We start from the raw sequence: 24,711 nt of genomic DNA, 5'->3' as shown, positions 1-24,711 counted from the left end.
TTAGTTTATCCTGCAAAGAATAAAATTAAATTTCTTACAATAATACCGTTCTTAAAGTTTTAACAACAATAATATTTTTTAAGAAGAAATTTCAAAGAACTTCTTGAATAATAGTTTTGACCAGGTTGGTGTCGGCAAGTCTGCCACACTGCGCCTCCTCCTCGTTGTTACCAAGTGAGGACAGTAGACACATTCGACAGGCAATTTGGCGCATTGGGCGTGTTTTGAGCTGATGCGTCGAGCAGCAGAGCAAAAGGCTGGGAATTCGTGTCGGCCTCACTCGACCGTCATTAAGAAAGGGATTTCCAAAGCTGCAGTTTGTGTGGCCGGGCAAGCCGCTGGCTCGCGTTTTGTTCACTCTTGAGTGATTGTCCACCCACCCAAGGACCAGTCGGCCGGTAATATGACGAGAGACCTTTTGTTTCTGCCTCGGCCAGCACAATCATTAAATGAACACGCCGCTCACGCCGTCTTTTCTCCTTTTTCAGTGTGCGTTGGCAGGTAGCGATTCTTTCTACTTTTCTTCCCTGTGGTGACCTTGCCTTTTATTTTTCATTCGGAGGATTGTTGCAGCCAATTTGGGCGACTGGTAACCCCTCGCGACTCAATCAGCGTTGCTTTTATTTCGTGATGGAATTTTTTTCTTTTTAAAATTTTGAAGTCCAAACCAGCAAATGTTTTTCCTTGCGTATGGGTGGTTAAAAATATTTGTATTGTGTGGATTTCGGGTCACACATGTACAGGTCTATTGGGGCGAGTGATCCGAACACAAACATTTGCCCGCTCCTCCAAGATCAAACGAGAGCAAGTGTTTTGAATGCAAACTGGCCTCTCTGCTGCGATGATGAAGGGCGCGCTTGCCGTCTGTGGAAGGACAGGGGAGGAGTGATGTCACCCTCGGGGACACACTTTTATCATTGCCGACCACGTTTTGTTTTTTATTAGCTCGAGGAAACACGGCGAGCCCGTGTGATTGCTGCTGGGTTGCGAATCTGAATCGCTCAATCCAGATTAAATGAAGAATTATAGACTGTGTGAACGTTGTAAAAGTATCTGATGTGAAGAATTACTTTTATAACACTATGCAAACATTGAAAATTCTCTTAAACCAGGATAATCTTAGGTTGATGGACATTATAAACTAAATCGAAAAATCTATATATTTAGTCATCACGCGATCTAAATTCTTCTATATAGATAGCTATAAAATAAACTATTGGGATTCTTTCATGCTGAAAGTATCCTGAAAATTTAAAATTGTGCTGGTTTGTTAACAGTAAAAAATCATCAAATTTCTACAGAAACTTGTTTTTCTATACTCATTTTTTGCGATCAAAATCCTAAACCCCGGGAAATGGCTCAAGGGCTGCGTGATGCTAGTGTTTTGTTGACTCTAGTTGAGGATGCACCCCAGCTGTCTGCCACGCAGAATTTTAACGTGAAGTGTAATTGCGGCAGCAATGCCGAATCGGAAGATCAATGATGTCAAGAGGAGGGAGATACCTTTTTCTTTTTACTGTCTCTTCAAATAAGTATAAATGGATGATCTGGATGAAAAATCGGTAGCCACATATAAAATACATACGCAAATTCATCACCACACAGCGCTGAGTAAACACAAACTACTCTATCAGCTTCATTTTCTATTCACAACGGCGCTAGATCAACATTCATTATCCGCAGCTCGCTCGCGCGCTGATCAGCACCACTCGCGATCCGATTTCGCCTGATTTCACAATATCCCTCCCCATTTTTCTCCCCAGCGTGCAGTTTGTATTTGTCTTGCGTCGCTCTCGTCATTAATGGAGTTCTGTTTGACTCCCTGCATGCATTGTGAGTGCACGCAAATCGCATTTGATATGAAATATGGAGGAGGAAACTGACGACGGTTTGCGTTCCGTTGCTTAAGTTGGGGAAATCTTGAACTCTCAGGTTATCTAACTGCAATTTGTGCGTTCAAATCCATCCTATCACTTGAATAGATATTTTCGAATTAATTTTAAAATTTCAATTGGCATAAATTAGTATATGGTTTACTCTCGCAAATTTTTAATAGCACATTTTCCGATCTACCTCCCACCTAAGGATTCAGTGACGTGAGAATGAAACCTGAAATACGAGAAATTTTATCTCTAGAGCAGACATAAAAATATACATAGGCCATGCGACTGGCCTGGATGTGGAGCTGATTGCATACCTCGGCTCGCTGCAGGCGCTCTCGGAAGAGCAATAGGCAGAGGCGTTGTTTGAAATAATTTGGCATGCATATTGGCGACGAGGAGGACGAAGAGCGGAAGAGAGGCGCTCGAATTGGCTGGGGCCTCGTTGCTATTGCAATATCTCGATCTGCGGCCGGCTACGCTCTTTGACTAGCAAATACACATTCCTGCGACTGCATAAGAAGAAGTGCGGAAGAGAAGAAAGAAGACAACGCTCGCTTCCTTATTGGATATCGCCGCTGAAAGAAAGAAGAAGTCTTTATTGCTGTTCGGACCGCGTGTTTGATGACTAAAAAAGGAGGAAGAACTTTGGTCTCTTTTTCTCTCTTTGGCGCGTTCCTTTCTTCTCTCGGTCGGTCGGTTGGGCGGCCTTTTAAAAAGCCACTAACCTCCCTTTGATCCTTTTGTTCAATCAGATATAGACTCTTATATTCGCCACCACCGACGCTTGCCACGGCTGTGCTGCCCAATTTTCATTATCAGTTTGTGCTTGCGTGGACCCAGCGACGGAAAGAGGAAGGGGAAAATGCACTGCACTCGACTTGGTGGAACATTGACTATTTGGAGATTTAGAATGTAATTTGATGTTTTTCATAAGCTGAATCTTAGCTTTAAATTTCCATCCAATCCAGGGAAAATTATTAAATGACAGTTTGCATTTAAAATCAAATCTGATATGCAACCCGCACCACCACTGAAGTGATATTTATTAGAAAAATTTAAATTACTTCTCATGCATTATTGTGTCGTCATAATTAAAGGTTAACCTGTTACGAAAAAATTTATCTTTAATTTGATGGAAATTTGATTTTTAATCTGAGCTACCAACTGAGTGCAATTGACTGCTAGAATAAAGAAGTATAATTATGTACATGAGTGCAGTGGATGGTTTTCAAAAACCACTCATCCGAGGTCTATAGGACCGAAACCACTCGCTGCACGATACAAAAAAATTGTGAAAAACTTCTTCTTCGACATATTCAATTTCCCACCATTGCCGATTTGGAAATATATTGTACAATATGCCATTTATTAATATTTGAGTTCTTCTTCGTCTTTATTAAGTTGCGCGTAAAAAACTAATTATTAATACAATCTATATGGTATCGCCGTGTACGTTTGAAAGTGAAAAGCGTAAAAGTTGAAGCTCTTCCAAATTCATCGCCGATTGATTCATATCTGCGAGCCAGCGGTGAAGTTTGGCAATTTCCGCCCGAGGCGAGCGCTAATTGATTGACCCCATCTGACGGCTGTGTTTGCTTTTCCCTCGAAAAGGACCCAAAGGGGGGTGCGAGAACCTGCGTTCCGTTTTAATTTAACTTTTCGAGTGTGCTGCTGCTGTGGCAGCGGCGGCGGGCATAAAATTTCGTGAGCTGCAATATTGATAGCCGAGCGTGCACAAGTTTGCGAATCCGCTTGCTGCCGCTGAGAGTGCGGCGCGGTCCAAGTGCGCAGAGTGAGCGAAAGACAAAGTTTGACTGCTTTTAAAGCGGCCCCACGCGCACGTGTGAGTGGATGAAAGCGTTTTGCGTGACTGCCTGCCATCATTTGCATACAATTTTGATTATACAAACACGCCGGTCGGTCTTTGGTGAAGAAGTGCTCAGAGAAGAAAGCCTCTTTGAGAGATAAGAGACTGCTGCGTTGGAGACACGCATTCCTGGCTGCCCGCCCGTCTCTTCTGTTTGCGGACGCGGAACAAAGGCAAAGAATTGGTTTCCCGGGGAAAATGACACCGGCAAGCGATATTGAAAGAGCCAAACCGTTGGGCTAGCCGCCGCCTCATTTCAAAATACCCTCTCAACGTGAGATTTGAGTGGAGCAGCGGGCTCGTTTTTGGCCACATGAATATTCACGTCAGTTTGCTTTTTGTCTCACATCGTCAGCACTCCATGAATCCAATATTGCATTCAAATTAAGATGAGTATTGATTCTATGAATATTCAACCACTATCACCAGATTCTTTTAGCTTGGAACCGACATTGATTCTCATTCTTTGAATGGAAATAAATATTAATAAAATCAGGATTTTTAGACAGGTCTTTCTTTAAAAAAATAGATTGCCAGTTAAAGCCAAAACATGTTGAGGTCAATAAAAGTCGTAGTCTTGTTTTATAATTTATAATGTTCTCAAATCATGAAAAAAGCACAAACATAGTATATTTGATTTGAACAAATAAGTAAGTTCTATGACAATCCTATTTGGAAATTTCGCTCGGAAGAGTGGCTAATAATGGACAGTCGAAAGAAGAGGCATCGCATAGCGTCTGTATAATCTAAAATTCGTAAAAAATCATTTTAGCGAAATACATATGAATTCCCCGTCCATTTTTGATGGTTTTACGGTAGTAAGAGGGATTCACATATCTCTTTTGGCAGTACAAAATGGTTTTTGAGCTTTAAAGTATTTATAAATTTGTGATTTGTGCTTATATTTGGTATCTAACAGAGAATAAGAAGTATCACAAACTGGTTATTTAAATTATTAACCCTGTAGATAAAAATTGAACTAAGAATATCCTTGATTGCAATTCAAATTAAAATAATGTCATACTATTATATTGCCTAATAATGAAGAATTTTCAAAAAAATATATCTTGTCAAAATAATAAACCCCAAAATATATATATCCTTTTTTGGATATTGATGGGAATGGCTGACAGTCTCCTTCTTCAGTCGATTGCGGCGTTGTCACATCAACTCTAGGGCAAACAACCTCAAGGCTTTTGCAGCGAGAATACATGTATATATAAGCTTTGAAATCGACACAATTTCAACATTGATATTAGCCTCTTGTCTGAAGAGTCGCCTGTGTGTCAAGCAGAGAATGCGTGCAGGGTGGTTGGGTGGTACGCTGCATAGTACTGAATTATACTCGCATCGTAAGGGACAGAAGGGCGAAGGGAATGGAGACAAATGGCTTCAGAGGTTGGCTGGCGAAGGGCGGGGCCTGCTGATAAAGAATGGACCTGAGGATGCACTGAGGTTTGCCTTTATGACACGCCGTGTGTTACGCGTGCCGCCGAGACACCTTTCCAAGATTTATTGCACTTTCCGCGTTATTATTTTTAAGGGCCCGCTACACGGGCAGCCCTCGCTTAGTCGCTCCTGTGCACACGAGTAAAACGCTTCTTACCTTGCTGGAAATAAAAATAATGGCACGTCGGCCTTTTACTTATACGCCTGGAAATTGAGTTTTTGCAATGTGCCATAACTTAGGCGGTGTCACTCGACTTAACTGGATTTATTTCAAACAGCGTCCATAAATACGTTTCCCTCTTGCATTTTTAAATATTTTTTAGTATTTTTCAAATGTGTTTTTAAAAACTGTTTCAGATATTTGGGTTCGGTTTGTTAAGGCACAAAGCACTAGGGAAGCTTTTTATTTGGGATGAGAATAGGCTGGCAGCTGCGAATGGAAACGAGTGTGTGTCACGCGCACAGCACACACCAACCGCCTTTCGCTCTCAATCCGTCGTGCGCGTCTTTCTTCTCCCTCGGCGTGCGGCTGCGTTTTCAATATACCGCCTGCCAGATTTATATTCGCGGCGTAATGATGTGCGCTTAAAAGAGAGAAAAGGTGTTGGTTTTGGCGTTGGCAGGCGGATTGGAAACGCATCGATCACCATTAGCCACCGCATCACTAGCACCGCAGGTATATTCCCACAGAATAGTTGGTACAGACGACTTTAGAAGGCAACTTTACTGCCTAGCTTTGTTCTATTCCCTTAAAACTTTTGCTTAGATTTTATTGACAAAATACATTTATATAGTAAGATTACAGTACTTTTTGTTAAACTTTCAAAGAGGAGTTGTGTATAATTAAGGACTTCTTAAAATCTTTCTTGCCTATAAAGTAAGAAATAACAGTTAAAATAGAGCCGATTTGTATATTCTTTTACCAGATAAAAAAGATCTTGAAAGAAAAAAATCGAAGATCAGGTAATTTCCTAAAGCCAAGTAATAAATATTTCCTGAGTGCGATTTATACCAGGGCGAGAGGTGCATAAATTGCATTGCCGCGGGTTGCACCACGTTGAATATGATTATTACTATTATTATTGCCGCCAACGTTTTCTAGAGTCGGTGGGGAGTTTCTTCTCGTTTTCTGAATGCTGCTAGGCGGCAATAATCGTGCGCTGCCTTCTGAATAGTGGGCGAAAAATGAATTATTGAATTATCTCGCTTTCGCAGACGGGATCGGATAAAAGAAAACGATGAAAGTCGATGTTTTTACCTGAAATTCCACCCTAACCAAAAATTATTTAACTGGACAGGCAAATTGCATCGAATGGAAATAAAAGAGAGGAAAGTGGAACACACTGTTTCAATTTTAATGTGCACTCGATAAAACTCCAAAAATATTTGGAATAGTTAAAAGAAATAAGAGTATGATCTGAGATATATTTAACACCAAACATTTCGTAAAAATTGATCATCTGAATCATGAAGTTGAGTGTCACGTGAAATTCGATGTAAAAAGAGATTTAAAATTGCCCACATTTGCAGGATATTGATGAACGATTTCTATAAAAAGAGTTTAACACAATTTTCCTGGTTAAATGTTTACCACTTTTACAGCTTCTAAACTCTATTGATGATGTAACAGTTTGTATGCCCTCAGCAAACTATTATATTTCGTTTAGGAAAACCATTCAAACCATCAGAGAAGCCGTGGATGTATTTAATAGAGTCGAGGAAAACAGTTAACTAACAAACTGGTCGACAAAACGAACATGTTTTCTCGTTGCTTTTTGTTGGTAAAAATAATTCATTCGATAGTATCACTACATCACCAACATACAATGTGCAGTGAGTTTATTATATTTTTCATATTTTTTTAGCTATATGTATACAATGAAGCGAAACAATAATAATTAACAGCAGGCGCACTCGTAGCGAAAATACACATTTGAAAATTGCAGCTCGAGCGAACGCCGACATCAGTTTGCGGGGAAATCGTGTTTCTGGTGCCGCAGGGCTCGGCCGTAAAGTTTAAATGTCGGCGGGAGGCTCTGGCGAAAATTAATTTGGGCAGATTTGCGACCGTTTGAAATTCAGATGGGCAGAGCAACCACCCACCCGCTCGACGGCGCGCATTAATATTTAAATTCGCGAATGTTGCGGCCGATGGTGCGACACGCGTGTAAAATTTTACGCCACCAAAGCGAAGAGTGAGAAATTCATTATGTGTGGCAGGTGTTGAGTCGAAATGCCGGAGCGCAAAAATAATGTTTTATTCACAGCGGCGCTTATCGTAAAATGTCCTCTTGCACCAACGTGTACAATCGCAATTCGATTGGCACCGAAATGAAACTGGTCGCGTGACGCTTATTTCATTCTGCGACTTCAAAGCTCGCTGACGGCTAATTTATCGCCTGAATCAGAGTGACGGGCTTGCCTTTTGAGATTAATATGTTTTGAATTTGCTCTCGCGCTGTGATTAATATCGATTAACGTGAAAACTCCTCGAGCTGTTTCAGGCTAAGTGGACATGAGATTAAATAGGCAGAAATATTTTTTGATTGTTTTTGTATTTTTAATATAATTGGTTTTAGAAGCGAAAATTGAAAATTCTTCGAGAAAATTCATTAACAATATGTTTATGGAAGTTTTATTACAAGAAATAATACAAATCATGCTTCGAAACAAATCAGAACTTTGTGCTTGGTCAAGATATTTTTAGTTTTGGGTTTTTGGACCAGAGCTCAAAAAGGATGCGTCACAAAAATTATTTTTCCTGGATAAATGAGAGTAATTTTTTTCAAATCATAATGTGCATCTGTGGTCAAGTGGAAAGCAATATAAGAAGAAAACCAATTAGATCTCCCCCTCTAAAAATGATTCTATTATTGTCTGGTGTAAACTATATCAACCGCCGCACCAGTTGATATTGCCTCTCGAGAAAATCTTCTCATTTCTGCAGATCAAGCACTTGCGTAAATCATCACTTCCAATAAAAATTCGCTTTCCCTCTCGCCAAGACCTTTTGTTTCCGCTCGCTAAGTAAAACTGGAGGAGGAAGCGATCAAGTCAAGCAGCAATCACAGATATTGTTGTTGACTCGTCCCTTATACCCCTTATGCGAACTCCTCACCCGCTTGCCGCCCCCTAATCACCATATGTACACACAGACTTATTTGTCAGCAGCACCAGAGGCATTGTCTTATGGGAAGGCGCTTTGCTGACTCGGCGCACTCTCGCAATAATAATAATGTTCATAACGTTTCGTCGACGTCGAGCTGCGCTCGGAAATTTACATCGTGCAATATACTTCTGCAAATACCATCTGAATAATACAAAATCAACAACATCATCCTTCAATTATTATTCTGATGGATTACTGGAGGATGAAGCTCCTCTGTGAATTTGTTTCCTTCACTATCACGATCCTGCATTTTGAATAAATCAATTTATGAGACTAAAAAAATCGGTCCTCCCACGTTCACTAAACCAATAATAGCTCCGCAATATTCATATACGTCAGCAAACCCAGCTGAGCGAAGTCACGGCGAGATTGAGATCGTTTGCATATTATTATGTATGTGTGCGTCCGAAATTTGACGAGGCCATTTTATGAGGGAGGCCGGCCCATGAATAAAACGAGTTGGAAAATGATTCGCTGGGCACATCATATAAAATGCACGGTGTTTAGACGCGTGCAATAAAATCAGGCGCACTATTAAATGTCCAACAATGCCCTTTTTATTCTTGAATGCAGGGGAGTGCTGACGGGGGCGTGTCTGTTGTATCTCTTTTTACTGCCCGTCGTAAATGGCTGAATATTTATTGCTCTTTTAGGCCCACAGATTTTTAACAATCTTTTTAGTGCTTTTTGAATAAAGCACCTTCATTGTAAACGATGAAAGGATCAATTAATTTAAAGGGAGAGTATTTTTAATTTTACACGCACTTCTTATAAAATTTACACGTTTCTACCGTAATGTCCTAAAAACTGAACAGATAAATTATATTTATGCTGAAGGGATTTAAATATAGGCATGTAGTTTTAAAAGTATTTTTCACACACAGCAAGGCTAAAATTTAAAAAAAATATAAATGAGAGATTCTATGTAAATCAAGCAGAGCCATAAGAAAGGAACTTTGATGCCCATCAAGGAATCATGTTGAGTGCAAGGCAATATTGTGATTAAATTTAGTCCAGTAATATCTACTGTCTCGAAAACTTCATCTCTTTTTCTGCTTTTGAAATCCACAATTTGAATAGAGCTAAGAAAATTTGGACACCTGTTTGTTTTTGCTTTATTTCATCCTTTGATTTAAACTGGTGAAAAGGGTTAACATTAGTTGAAACATCGAGGCCTAAAAGCTAGTCGATGAGGCGCGTGTGTGGTGCTAATAAAGCAGTGTGTGAGCGAACGTCGAGTGAATAATTAAGTCGATTTATTAAATAAAACGAGGCGCACATGAATTATCGCGCGAGCAAAAGTTGCCTGGCTTGCTGCGGAGCGGGAGAGATGGGATCAGAGTTTGCTAACTCGGCTTAAGGTGAATAAATGCAGCAACCAGCAGCGTGTTCGCCTGATTAGCAATTGTTGCTCTCGGCTCGTTAGGCGCTGTCTTACCTTTATTTATCGGCAAAGAGGCACGAAAATTGTTATTAATGACCACTATTTAGAGAGAAACGGACGCTTTTTGTCGGTCGACGACTCGTGTGCCGGAAACTTTTTCCTTTAATGAGCTATAAATTTATGTTTCGCGCAAGCAAAAGTTGCGAGGCGAATAATGTGCTAATTGCGCACTATTGTAAGGCGCAAAATGGGGCTCACTGGTTATGTTTAGTTTTCTCGCGTCTTCTCTCCCAAACTTTTGCTCTAAGATTTTGCCCATAGAGTCAGCCACTTTCCAGCAACCTTTCGTCCACCACAATCATCTGTTTGTTTAAAATTTAGTCAAACTAGATGACCAAATAAACTAAATATCTTTCACAATAAATCAATTTGATTGTTTGCATTAACTTTTCATTTTTATAATCAAGTCCCTTTTTCTAATTGTTAGTAAGTACGTCAAATAGCTTGAAATATAAAGAATGTGTACATATTTTTTACCTTTAAGTCAAATGCATTCTTTTTCTGTTGTCAACAGACTGTTCGATCAGCGCGAGTATATTAATCTGCAACATCAATCCAGTTTCTATCAGTCTTGTGAACCAAATAATAAAAAATATCACCGATTTAGCCAGTGAAAAATTAAGTTATTAAATGAATAAATGCATCATTTGCTCAATAGAAAAAATAGTAGTAGTAGTTCACCTAGTTCAAAGCCGCAAAATAAAAAGTGCTTCCAACTAAATCAACTTTGTAATATGGTAAATTTCATGTTGTTGTACACCTTAGGTGTCTAATAAACATAATAATCTAATCTAATAATTTAAAATATTTTTTACCTCACACATTATATCTGACGAAGTGTTTGAAAAAAATCCTGAGGTTCCCAACTCAGTATCATTCACCTAATATATTTTATCTCTATTTGCGAGCAGCATATCAAACAAACAGAGTAAAAAGCAAAAACCAAAACAGTGACGAACACAGGATAGTGTGGTTGTATGTACTTCGCTGTTTCACTGTTGATTTGAATATTATAATGTATAACGTTGGCTGTCTGCGTGTTTGCACCGCAACCGCTGAGCTGCTGTTTCTGATGCTCCGCCGACTCTCTCGCTCGCTAATTGCGAACAACGCGTGTGTCCGCCGCGAAAAACAACAAAAACAGACAACACGAGACCATCATTATTGTAATTGCGAGAGAGTGCACACCACCGTTTCGCTTCCCTCTAAACCACCGGCCATTCCATCCGCCAACATTTTGCTAAATTTGGCAGCGATATGGCACATACTCATCACAACTTTTATTGACTTATTATCATAAATGCAAGTTTAAAATCATATGCGTAAAAAATAACGTTAAAACAAACAGAAAATTCATATTTTAACTGCCACTAAAGTAAAATGAAATTTTAAAAACTGTTTTCTATTTACAATGCAAAAAGCATAATTTCCCTAACAAAAACACTCTCAAATACACACACCGTCAATTTGATATCATAAAATAATGCCAAACAACCTTTTGTAAATATCAAATTTCATATTAACTACAATTGATACATATATGTGTTTGTGTGTTTTAATTAAACAACAAAGACACCATCGACTAGTATGTATATATCAGGGTGACAGTTAGTTGAACGTTACTTAAATTGCTACATTATGTATTACTATAACTATATACTAAAGAAAAGAAATCAGTTTTACAATTCTAGCAACATCAGAGCCCCACAGTTTTAGTATTACACTAAACTAAAGTCTTTATTTATTTTTTAGAAATGTTTTTGTTTAAAACATTAGCATTCAGTTAGATAATTTTTTACCTGCTTCTATTAATTCATGCGTCAATTTGTTTTTTTCTGTATGGGTCACTTATGTTTTATGATGTATTTGGTCTAAAAAATCTTTTGCGATCGATACTGTCAATGTGTTTACATACATGATTATTTATCTTCCACCAACATAAGCCGAGATTCTGGTGATGCATGGAAACCGGTCGACCTAGTTTTTCGCGTTTTTGCTACGCTCCTCTGCGATTTTCTCTCTTGCTCAGCTGCACTTTTATCACACGTGGCGCGGCATTTCCTGCAGTTTTCACTTTTCGAAATTGGCTCTCTACTGCGATTATTTTTCGAGCCATTGCACTTTGATGTGCAGTCAGGGCGTGCATTATGTTTATCCTGGCCGCGATGTGCAGGCTTGGAAAGCCGCGAAGAAAGCAGATCAACCGGCACATTGGTTTCAACTGCTAATAGAGTTTTCCTCCTCGCCTCGGCGTTATCGCTCGAGAGGGCCGCCATTGCGGTATACGTGAAAATAAAATAACATACTCACTGCACGCAGCACTTGAGCTTGATGAATTCATTAAATTTGCCCCTCGATGATCGGCCAGCATCTCTGCGGATAATTATAGTGTGGCGGGGCGTGTTTTTAACGATTGAATCAACCGACTCTCAACACGAGAATAAGTGCTGCGCTCGCTTCTGTGTCAAGAGTCTCATTGCGAATCTCAAGATTGAAAGACGTGCGAATAACAGCTTGCCCCCTTATTAAGCTCACAATCAGGTCATACCTCTTGTTAGTTGCGAGCTCATTACTTTGTTACTGATCAATTCAAAGATCTTTTAACTTTCGAACCTTTCCCGTTGGCTCGCATTGTTAAGGCATTCTCAGGAGTGTCAAAGCAATGGGAGGTATTTGAGCAGTTCGGAGATCTAATACTGGCTACCCAATGTCAGAGATGGCAAAAAGTGGTTAGTTTAGAGACTCGAAATGCTCAAATTGCTCAACGGGCTGGGAGGCGCACCGGCGCCGACTCGCTACTTGCTGGTTTGCACCTTTCCAGCATGCGTGATTTGGCTTCACGGGACGAATGTCTAGCGTTTCAATGCAGTCCTCGGTGCGGAGGCAAGTTGCCCTTCAGTGGGCTGGGTCCCTGTGCGGCCTGGTGCGCTCATGTTATCCGTTCGCGGTGTTATTGGGACCCGGGTTTCAGCATTCGTGCTAGTACAGTGCGCGCCCTTCCCGGTCCGAGAAGACAGGGATAAAAAGAGCAAAAAAATATTCCTTATACATGGTATGTTTCTCAAACCACTCAAAAATACACACGGACGACTAGTCCTGTGTCCTAGCATTGATTAGAGCTTCAGTTAAAATATGCACCGTTTCAGATAGACGAACAATATTTCAATTACAAATAAAACAATGGATAGCAAAAACAAATCCACGTTGTTAGTGTACTGGGGTGGACTCTGACGTCAATTTTCCTCTTGCGCTGTGACAAAGCTTTCTAAAGGCGTTTTCTGTCTGACAAAAAATCCTCATCCCACACTTATCTGAAAATGATTTCTAACTTCATAACTCTTGCGCAGTTCCCTTTCATCGCAAGAGCGAAGAAAATAGATGCACCCCTTTCTTTCAAAATAACAATGCACAAAATATTTCTCTGTGAATTGCATATACTCGCATCTAATAGCTGAATGGTTCAGAACAAGTTTGCGCGGTACTTAAGAAACATAATTTTGAGTTGCAAGTAACATCAAACTTCAATTTCTGGAATATATATTATGCATTGATATTAATTTCATAGTTTATATGAGAGAACGCTCAACTGGTGTGGTTGCCCTCGTTGATTTTATGCAGCTCATTAGCTCGTGGTATTTGCAATAATAATGCTCGTTTCCTAATAATGCCGAGACCCTTCACCGCAGGATTTAATATCATGATGAGTTGGTGTGATGTTTGCCAATGAATTGGATTTTGTTCTCTTTGATGTAGACCGTTTTTTTCCACCTTTGTGTGTTTTCCTAGAAACACTGCTCCTGCACAAATATAACAAGCTTTTTATTCATAATAGAACTTCATTAGAAGAGCTGACCTACTTCCAATCTATTATCCAGCTCTGCAGAATTATAAGCACCATCTATTAAGAAGAAAATATTAAAAATATAGGACTGAGTAGCACAGGATTCACTTTTCCAAGATAATGACTGCACTCGCAATATAATCGGTTTTATTTTTATGATTCCTAAACGTAATATTAGTTGATGAGAGATTGCTTTCAATAAATGAGTGTACCAGTTACTAATTTATCTTAGTATAAAACCTTACACTATTAATTCATATGTGCATACTTTTGTATGTTCAAGCCGGTTTCGCAGGCTAAACACATGCAAATAGGTACCTCACATACGCGAGAGCATACGTGCAAAATCAGCGGCGCGTTTAAATACACAGTGTGTGTGCACATTCGTCGGATTTACAACAAATCGTACAGCAGCGAACGCACATACACCTGGCGCACTCGCTCGCTCATTGGCAGGCAGGTTCTGCTCATTTGACATAAATTTAACGCCTGGCCTCGCATGTCAAACAATGGATTCGGATTTTAATGTGCAGAGCAAACTGTATGTAAATGCAAAAAGTTTGCATCGCTCTGGCAGGTAGAGCAGGGTGACGTGTTGATATTTAACGTTCGAGTTGACAGGTTTACCTTTTGCCTGTTTAAACAGCAGATTATATAGGCGAGGGAAGCGTGCAGCGTACGCTGCTAACGCAGTTAAATCTGTCACTCGCACTTGAGCAGGGGACAAATTTTTGCCGCGCTCTCTTGTGTTTGCGAGTAACGAGGCTCGATTTGATTAGGACTTTTGTGTTGCAGATTGGCCCGGGCCAAATGAGCTGTCATGGAGCACGGCAGGAGTGGCAGGGACGCCGGACCTCATAAGGTATGTGAAATTATCGCTTCCCATTTACACACCTTAATATTTCGTGGAAATGTAAATTAATTCTGAATTTAATATGTTCTGGTGATGTTGTTATCGGGTTTAACTAATTGTTCGTTACTTTAGATTTACAGTTAAACTAACCCCAGGCTGATTTTATCTCTTGAAACCGGAATGGAACTGCGCGTAAGTCACCATTAATGGACTGACCTCTCAAAGCTGCAAAATGCTAAATTACAGCCTGTCACAACAGAATCCGAATATGCATTACGTACATTTTGTTATTAAAAATGAATTTTATGTTTTCTTCCTACAAGTCATATACAGTTTAAAATCAAACAAAATAATCAAGTGCCTTGGAAACACGACAGTATCACAATAATTACGTAGGGAAGAATAGGCTGCAGAAATGACTAGCATTGCTGCGAAAACGCTTGACAGCAAAAAGCTATCTGGCCAATAAAACTTCGTCCTGGTGGTGGCTGCAATCTCGGAAAATGAGGACAGCACACTTCAGGAAGCCAATTAACTAGCTCCGTGAGACCAATTTAGGCAAATCAAATATGCCTCTACTAACAAATATTTCAACCTTGGGTTTAATTTATCAAGACTGCGCTGAAATTTGATTATTTCTTTGTTTTTGATTAGTGTTGATAGCTGTTTTTGTTCTCCTACTGCAAACTTAAGATTTATTATGTAAAAAGGGTATTTTTGGGATAAATTGTTGACAATTTGCACAAATATTTGATTGAAAAAATTGACCCGAAAATTATATTCATTCTTCAAAAACAGATAATACTGCTCCGTCGAGCTTAACTGACAAGCAGGGTGCCTATATATATTTTTGTATTAAGTTGTGCGTCTATATAATATACTTAAATATTCCACTGCAAATAATTTGTTGTAGTTTTTAATGATGATATAAAATGGCTTTGCATGTAGTTTTGTGAAAATTCATAACATGCACTGATGTATTACTTAAATAAAAACATGAGCAGTATATCTTATCGAGAAAAGGAAAATATAAGGTTTGATATGTATATTGCAGGTATTTCATGTATGTATCAAATTGTTGCTACATACAATTAATATGTAATTGCTAGCAATTTACATTATCTATCTATAATCTTATTTCATTTGATTGCTCCAGTATTTTTTTTTTTAAACTTTCCATTTTGTCCTGAAATTGCGCATTGCTCAACAAACACTCAAATTTTCACTGTCAAATTTATTGTTGCCCTTTTCTTTCAGCAAGGGTTTTTTAGTTTGGTTGTTGAGCTATGCTAAATCCTGTGAGCACAAGAAAGATCCTGCTATAAAAGACTGAAATTAAATTTAGAGCAAAACAATACTTATAAAGAAATCTAATTTAAGTAATCTGCCTAAAGAAGATTAAACCAAACTCCATTTCGCAACCAAGCAGTGACAAAGACGGTTTGGTGAAACATTTTCACGCCGTTGGCGACCCGAGATGCGGCCGATGGCTAGGGCTGTCGACCTTTTGTGTCCGTGCGGAGGAAGAGGAACAGGAGCCGCGCGCGCGTTTCTCATTAGGAAAATCCTCGCTCGCTTGCGCACTCGCTCTCTTTCTCGTAATTAAAGAAAGTTGCGCTCAAGAATTCCGCGTGGCCCGCGTTCACTCGCGAGAGAGAAACACGCTTGGCTGCTCTGCAAAGACGGCTCTTTTGTCTCGCCGCTCTCTTTTGTTCTCCATAGGTGTGGGACACAAAGTGAAATCTGATATCGTTTAATCAGGAGGAGGCGGAGGAAGCGAAAGCAGCCAGTGCAGCAGCTCCATTCAATTTGCGCCAGCCGAGAAATTTACACTTGAATAGCGACAGATTTTTCTGCGCGCTTTATTTGGTAATCTGTGCGAGGAGAAGAGAGAGAGAGAGAGAGAGAGAGAGAGAGAGAGAGAGAGAGAGAGAGAGAGAGAGAGAGAGAGAGAGAGAGAGAGAGAGACGCACGCAGGATTTCGCTGCAAAGCCCGTGTCTTTTTTAATTAGAGCGCTAATCCGATTATCTGGCAAATTGAAAGAAAATTAAGTCTCGTCGCGGCAAAATCAATATTGTGAACTCTTGAAAATCGTTCTTGTCGTCGACGTCGCTTTGAGCTCAAAAGACGCCATCCAGATTCCAATTATAATACTTGGGGCGCAGTTCAAGTGTAAATAAATCGTAAGCTGCCGCTTCCACAGCCTCCGCCGCGATTCAACTAAATTGGAATTTGATGAACTCATTTGCCAAATTGATCACCTAAATTTAATATCCCATGCCTTGGAAAGAGAGGTTCTTGTTAAACGGGTTTGCGGCTCGGTGGAGAGCATTTAAACGTATCAGTAGTGCGTTATGAATGCTTCGATTTGATATTATTGCGAATTTTGAAAATTATATTATTTGTTTACAAGCTCTGCGATGGGTTAGCAAATGATTGGCTGCACTTTCTATAGATATTTGTTGCACATCATATACGAGCAGTACAGAAAAGTTGTTTTTTAGTAGGAGAAACATATTATAACTTTAATTATGTTAATTTTTAAAGAGCTAAAAATATTTTACATTTTCAGAAGCCTTTAAAACTTTCAGCAGACTTGGTAATTGAAACAAATAGAAATAATGCAGCAAAAACGAACTTGCTGTCACCGCAAGTGTAAACTTTTTGAAACACAGTGTGTGCAAAGAAGCGTCGTTAATGTGTAAACTTTTAAATTACGCTACACCATTAGGATTAAATACGACCTCTTTTATAAAAGTTGGCGTCATAAAATTGCACTTGCTGGAAAATTATCTACAATTTTCTCCTTTCGCAGGTGGACAATAAAAGTGCATTGTTTGCATTTCATAATTTTCACTTGACTCGCCAACCTCTCGACATTACCGTTCCCATGGACGACATGCAATCATTAATATTTTCCGCCCACGGCACAAAAGCAAGTGGATCGTAATGAGAAACACACAGCCAACGGACGACGGATGACATACAATGTTGCTCTTGATAATTTTCCAAAGCAAGCGAAACGGTTCAACGCGGAACAGAGGAAAGTGCAGCGTATGTATTCCCTTTGGACAAAAAGCACAACAAGGCAAGAGATGACATTTTTACTTTGATGGGAAATGGGAACACAAATGGAAAAACTTTCATGATTGTAAGGGTTTCTGTTCTTCAAGCGTTCTGGTTAAAGTTGGCCGCCAAACACTCGAGTTATGAAAAATATGCATGAAATTTAATGAAAACTAATATATTTTCGAAATCTTCTATGGATGCCTCAGAATTCTTTCAAGCTAACACATTGTTTTGATAATTTTGTTTTTAAGGTTAAGTACGGCTGAAGCAGCCGCTTTGCATTACAAAAATGTGAGATGATTTTCCGGATTTTCATTCCAAACATTTCATCATTGGCCAAGTTAGGTCAGTGCTTATAGTAATAACCATTTCTTAATTTGTTAAGTTTTTCGCCCAATAATTTGATTGGCATGCATTCTCTAATTTTCGCCATATTTGATTGACATATCCCCGCAATAAATACATTTTGTGCCTTTGGAATGATCAGGTAATTAAATGCTTAAAACTTCGTTTTATTCTCCCATAGATAAGTTTGTGTCCACGAACAAGTGCATTTAGTCATAGTCGTACAGAATTATGACCTATTGAGTGATTTTGTCCTTATAATACGACGATAATCTTTTATACCTCAGTTTAAATAGTCATAGTTGTTTGGGCACACTGCGATGAAACGAAGATTGAATTTCCAAGCTCGTTAAGATCATCATGGTATTTTTATTCAGCATCTAGATTAGATTTATAGTCCGGTGGAAGCGCGTGGAGGAGGAAAGTCTAGCATTTATATTTTGCGAGCGCTCACTTGAGCCATCAAGATGATGCATTTCGCGATAGCGCGCGAGTGTAATAACGTCCCTGGAGGCCTCCAGCAAAGACAATGGGGCACACGAGTTTGCAAGCGACAGAGAAAATTAACAGAGTCGGCTGTAAATTAAACTTGTGCATTATGGCGGTGCTACTTCTCGACGACGACGACCTGATAAAATCGCAAGTCCGAATAACTATTTCTCCTCGTGCGCTCGGACGCCGAACAATGGAAACATCCCTTCTGAAATGCAGCCCTCGTTACAAAGGGAATAAAAATTTCAAGATTAAACTTGCTTACTTTGAGAGGAAGCGGCGGAGACGAGTCGGCAGCGGATTGAATGCGAAAGAGAGTCGGACTTGGCAAACACTGGCGAATTTGACTTTCAGATTTTTCGATTAGGCTCTCTGCGGAGAAAGGGTTCCTTTTTTGCGTCGTTTTCGTTAAAAGAGAGCCGAACGCATCGGAGAAGGGAAGCAGTCGGCGCTGGCAATTGGATGCGGTACGCTCGCGATCCCGTTGAAGGTTTAATGGCATTCACGGCAATTACTTTGTGCGATTAGAAATGGCGTTAACGAACACAAGTGTCAGAGGAGTGCAGTATTTTTACTACTAGCGCTTGAAGCCAAATAAATAGTACAGCTACCGATATTGAAATCTTATCCCTTTCTTTTATCGTTTCTAGAGGCCCGGGCCAGACGTAAAAGCTATATGTATCCATACCAGCCCGTTGGCTCGCATTGTTAAGGCACTCTCAGGAGTGTCAAAGCAATGAGAGGTATTTGAGCAGTTCGGAGATCTAATACTGGCTACCCAATGTCAGAAATGGCAAAAAGTGGTTAGTTTAGTGACTCGAATTGCTCAAATTGCTCAACGGGCTGGGAGGCGCACCGGCGCCGACTCGCTACTTGCTGGTTTGCACCCTTCCAGCATGCGTGATTTGGCTTCACGGGACGAATGTCTAGCGTTTCAATGTAGTCCTCGGTGCGGAGGCAAGTGGCCCTTGAGTGGGCTGGGTCCCTGTGCGGCCTGGTGCGCCCATGTTATCCGTTCGCGGTGTTATTGGGACCCGGGTTTCAGCATTCGTGCTAGTGCAGTGCGCGCCCTTCCCGGTCCTCCGGTCCTCGGACAGGGATAAAAAGAGCAAAAAAATCCTTGTACTCGCCACTATGGAAATCAACATACTTTCTTCAAAGCATTAGAGGAGCTCATTGTGTACTCTCAGTCATAGTTACTCTATGATTAACTTTTCAATTTTTCCTTGGATACGATAATTTCACTTGTAAAAATCTGATTTTGTGTTGAACAATTCACATGAATCGTAAATAATTTACCTAACTGGTATACTTAAATACAGTTTAAATGAAATATATCTCATAAAAAATAAGTTAATTTCAGACCTGTTTTTTCATAGATTATTTTTTACAGAATATTCTTAGCCCGTTTTATTTTATTCAATCCTATGATGTATACATATTCACAATTTTATATTTTAACCTGCCTATTAAGGAGGAAAAACTGCTACTAAAAAGAAATGTGTAGAGGACATAGATTTCATTGTATGATGTTGGAAACCCCTGGGAAAACAACCACTTTTTGCGTTATTAATTTTACTGGCTGCGTGCTTCTGCGTTGGGAAGTCGTTGTCCACCGACCGCCGTTATTCACAGATAAAGAGTGAAAATGCAGCAGCCATAGAATGTGTAAATGTGCTCGCGCGCTAAACGCCAAATTATAAGTTGTCGCACGCAAGTGGGTGTGGTTTGCTAGTTGCATGTGGCCCACGAGCAAAGCGTTATTCCGGCCTCGAGTTATTTTCTCTGATTTATCCTCCCCGAGTCGGCCGTAAAAATAGCGTTGAGGAATCTCAACCGTGCGTGCTGATTAATATAAATAACATAAAAAAGACAAGTATGGATAGTGTAAGAATCGCTTATCCTACACTCTCTCTTATTACAAAAAATGTTTAGTTGAAGTCTATTAATTAGATTCAAAGTGATTTTTATTGCGGATCAGCAGAGCAACTATGCTCCACACCTCCCCACATTCAGAACACAACAGATAAATATACAAAACATTTTTTTTGTTTTTTTATAACAGAGGGAAATAAGAAAATCAGTCAGTAGTTCAGTATTTGGCAAGGAAAATTTGCCTCAATTTTTGTTTGAATGTACTAGAGTTCTGGTTCATGCACAGATTCGGTGACAGGCTATTCCACAGACGATAGCACACTACTTGGAAGCACTGCTCAGGCACTGTTACACTTACAAAGGGGGCCAGAAGTCGCATTCGATGCGCCCGCGACCTGCCCAACAGATCGACATCATGCATCGTCGTTACAAATGTACGCAAATATTCGGGACTGTTATTATACAAAATTTTATGAGTCTGGACTAGTACATGTAGTTTGCGTCTGTCAGTAACATTGAGTATTTGGCATTTTTTGTACAGTTAGAAGTTCGTATATTTATCGAATTCTTTTTAATCCTCGAAAAGATCTACAATGTTCACAATTTCCAAGCAAAATAAATTAATAACAATCTTGAGCTCATTTTTTTATTTTCTAAATTAAATGTTGCTTAGATCAAGTTCAAACAAATATAGAAGAGACTAGTCCTTTAAACAAACTAAATTTTCAGTTTTTTCAGAAAATCAACAAACGAACAGGACAGTTCAATTTAAAATATTTGAGGAAAAGGGAAATCGTTATCCATTGTTGCAATGCAGCCAGTGAAATTTCACAATGGGGAAGTTTCGATTGCCAGGTGCTGGGTAGGTGGGCGCCAAGGAATTACAAATTAAAAGGCCTTCGCTGTTTAATTTACGAGCAGTCGCAGGTTTGTTAGCCGGCAAGCGCGCGCCAGCTAAATTAGAAAAGTTTCTTTTGTAAAACAACAACAAAAGCAAACGCGAGCGGGTCTATTTTTATTGTGAGCCGGCGTGTGTATGTGTTTGTGCTCGTGTTCATGAATCAAGTTTTGGCACAAAGACGTGGAAATGATATTATGCGCGTGAAGACAGAGGGGGGTGAATGCACGAGAGACTTTAATTAAAGGTGGCTGACTCATGCAATCGTTGGTGAATATTCAAAATACTTCGACTACTCTTTGGCAAGGCAAATTAGACGACAATTTTATTCGATTGATATCATTTAGAATTTACATCATTAGCTCTTGCTTCCCAAAAAGTATTTTTCTTTATTACAGAGAAAGCTGTATTAAATAAGGGATCACAAATGAGGAAGACAAGTCGGAGAAACTGGCTAATGAAAGTCAATAAACATTTTAACAAATTCTTTTCGGATATTAGAATGATTTATTTTTCATACCGGAAACAGGAAAAATTAGCTATACAGTAATTCACATTTGAAATTTATTTAAAATAAAAAAGAGCATTTTTGGATGAATGAAAATTACAATCCATCATAAAAATAAAACTTAAGATTGCCATAACTTAAATAATAGGTTCAACACAGCAAAAAAGGATTCATTTAAAAAATTTGTACATTTTTTGTTCGCACTTTCACTCTATTTTAAATTTGCATAAAAACTTCATCTATAAGAATAGGGAAAATCACTAAACCAAGAAATTATTTCTTTCCAGCGCCAAAATAAAAATTCATGAGCTTGAATGATGTGTGCGCCAGAGGGCAAAAATGAATTTCCTCTAAAGAAAGCAAAACCCCTTTTCCGAAAAGAAGCTCTCACCAGTTAATGGAGAAAATGTTGCGGTTCAAAAGCGCTGCGACGCCGCAAGAAATTGGGCAGTGGAGCGAGTGGAGCCACTAGGTTCATCGTGATTAAATAGCCCTTTATAAATTTAAGCCCGCATGAAAGATGGAATTCCCGAAATTGTTTATGGTCGAGCGTTTTTCTTTCTTGTAGCGCGCACGAGCGAGCCTTTATGGCTCCATCTTTATAGCACTCGCGCAGATAAGACCTGCTTTCTCGCAACAACACACGGCCGTTGCTTGTAAGTCAGTTTCTTATACACAATAACTTTTTATCACGTGGCCATTCAACAACTTTATTTATTGCTCGGCGTAATAAACTCGCTTTCCCGGCAGCTCCTCCCAACACTCGAGATCAATCAGGGACCTCATTTTGCCGTTTCAAATCGACTGAATGTATCCCGCCGAACAAATAGCCGCGCGTGATTGGATGAATTATTAAATTATAATGGCGCACAGGATCAAATTGGCACCGAAATCGAGTTAGCTGCGGTTAATCAAACGTGGTGAGCACCGAAATAAAATTGTTATTGTTGCTCTCCCGCGAATGAATTTTGCAATCGAAATTGTCCGCTCGCTAATGGCAAATGAAATTACCTCGACTGCCACCCGTGGGCTGGTGGCTAATTAGGAAGACACTTTTCAGATTTGATTTTGGATGGCACAAATTTATATTGTAGGCCGATTTGAATATTATACTAGGTGCAAGCGCAGTCAAATTCAGTCTGGTGAATACATATATATTAGGAGAAAATTCTAAAAATGGAGATTAAAAGCCACAAAAATTGAAAATGCAATTCAATTAGAATCCAGGCCATCCAACATATAAAGTAAAAATCAAGAAAATACCCAAATTTTTCCACCTTTGAACACACAATGACCCCAACAGATTGGTGAGGTGGTTTTTCCTAAATAAAATCAAGAGCATAAATATATACATTGAAAAGAAACGACATCATCCATCAAGTCTTGCAAGTTTACAATTTATTTTTACCTTAGCTGCTGAGCATTCTGGATGGCTGGTCGTTTAAAAAAATGAGCAACCGCAGCCATTGTTGCAAACAATTACAAAGTGCAGGAATTATTCTTTAGAAACATGCAGGGAATAAAGAAAAATAATCAGCTCGCTACACACCGAAGAAGCTGCTTTTAATTTCAACTGAAAATTAATTTTAAAAGTTAAATGATGCTAGATATTACAAAAAGGTAAAATTGCATTACAGCTCGCAAGGTACAAAATGAGCACCGATCCTAAGGGAAATGAATAGAAAAATTTAGGATGTGACTTCGAGCACGATTTTAACCATCACTACAATGGAATTGGTGTCGAATCTCTGCGAAAATGACCGAGCTTTCTTGGCAAATTAAGCGGTGACTGAGTCCAGAGCGAAACTCGCGACGGCACCTGCCAAGCGGCATTAGTGTAGCAGTTGCATAAAACGTGCTCTGCTCTCAGAGCGTGTGACTTATAATGACTGGAGGCGGCGTGGACACTTTATTCGCCGTCCCTTCCGCTGCCCGGGTTGCAGAGGGGAAAGAAAATCCTCACAACACGGTGCTCCGTGAGCGGGTGGCGTTTATTTTCACTTAATAGAGCGCACGAGTCACGCCCTTTTACTATCTCTGACCCTTTAAGCAGCGTCGGCTCGCGTGATTTCCCGCCTTATATAAAGTACTCATTAAGCGCGCACCGGTCAGATTAAAAAGAATGAAAAGCGACCCTCTAACCAAATATATACACACACAGAGAAAAACAGCAGACCGGTTAAGAGTGTAATTTATGTCTGGCTGATCCTCATTAACGGGCGACATTCACGGAGAGTGCATAAATTTTTTGCTTGTTTGCTCCTGCTGCCTGTGCCCCAGAGGGGAGCGAATCGCGGCAACTACCTATTTATGGGGAGGCCTGATTGGGATCTGCGCGTTTCCTGCTGCCTTTAAGAATGTGTGTACGTGCGTTTGGAAGTGGACGGAAAAACGTAAATGTTGCGACGGGCTAATTATTTCTTTGGAAAAACAAGCGTGTTTTTTCACCTTGTATTTTTTTGGTTTCTTAAACAGTTCATGCAGTTTTGTGTAAACATTCGACTTTTACAGCAAATAAAATCATTAGGGAATTTGTTAAATCGTAGCAGATCTTAACTAGAAAGAACGATAACTTAAATGCATTCGATTTGAGCAATTTTAGCATTTCGAGTAACTAAACTAACCACTTTTTGCCATCTCTGACATTGGGTAGCCAGTATTAGATCTCCAAACTGCTCAAATACCTCCCATTGCTTTGACACTCCTGAGAATGCCTTAAAGGCCCACTTTGACGAAAATTTTGAGCACACGAATCGATTCCTGAGGGTCGAATTAGGTAAATTTGATATTTTACCGACCAAAAAGTTCAGCGTGACGTGTGCGTAGCACTCGCGGAACTTTTTTTGCCGCCAAATAATCTGAACCTTTTGTGCGCGAACTACGCATGCGTCAGATCTAATGGGGCAGCCAGCCAGCGGACGCAGATGGAGAGGGGGAAATAAATATGTGCTTCGCATCTTGTCAGCAGGCGAGCAGCGAGAGAAAATAATGTGCGTCGGCTGGCCGGCCGCCCCACC

At 39.7% G+C, this 24,711-nt stretch overlaps 1 protein-coding gene across 4 annotated transcripts in view; it reads left to right on the top strand.

Annotated features, from left to right (window-relative positions):
- The first annotated feature begins 14,448 nt into the window (after positions 1-14,448).
- Positions 14,449-24,711, top strand: part of Ten-m (teneurin transmembrane protein Ten-m) — a 227,306-nt gene continuing 217,043 nt past the window's right edge. For all 4 annotated transcript variants that reach the window (XM_065491629.1, XM_065491628.1, XM_065491626.1 and 1 more), the window contains exon 1: positions 14,449-14,515. In XM_065491629.1, coding sequence (XP_065347701.1) covers positions 14,474-14,515 — 42 coding nt within the window. In that variant the 5' untranslated portion in view covers positions 14,449-14,473. The remainder of the gene's footprint in view (positions 14,516-24,711) is intronic.

Source organism: Cloeon dipterum, chromosome 4, assembly GCF_949628265.1.
Source record: "Cloeon dipterum chromosome 4, ieCloDipt1.1, whole genome shotgun sequence".
Taxonomy (NCBI): domain Eukaryota; kingdom Metazoa; phylum Arthropoda; class Insecta; order Ephemeroptera; family Baetidae; genus Cloeon; species Cloeon dipterum.
The sequence above is the reverse complement of the archived record's forward strand: the minus strand, read 5'-3'. Positions and strand labels throughout refer to the sequence as shown.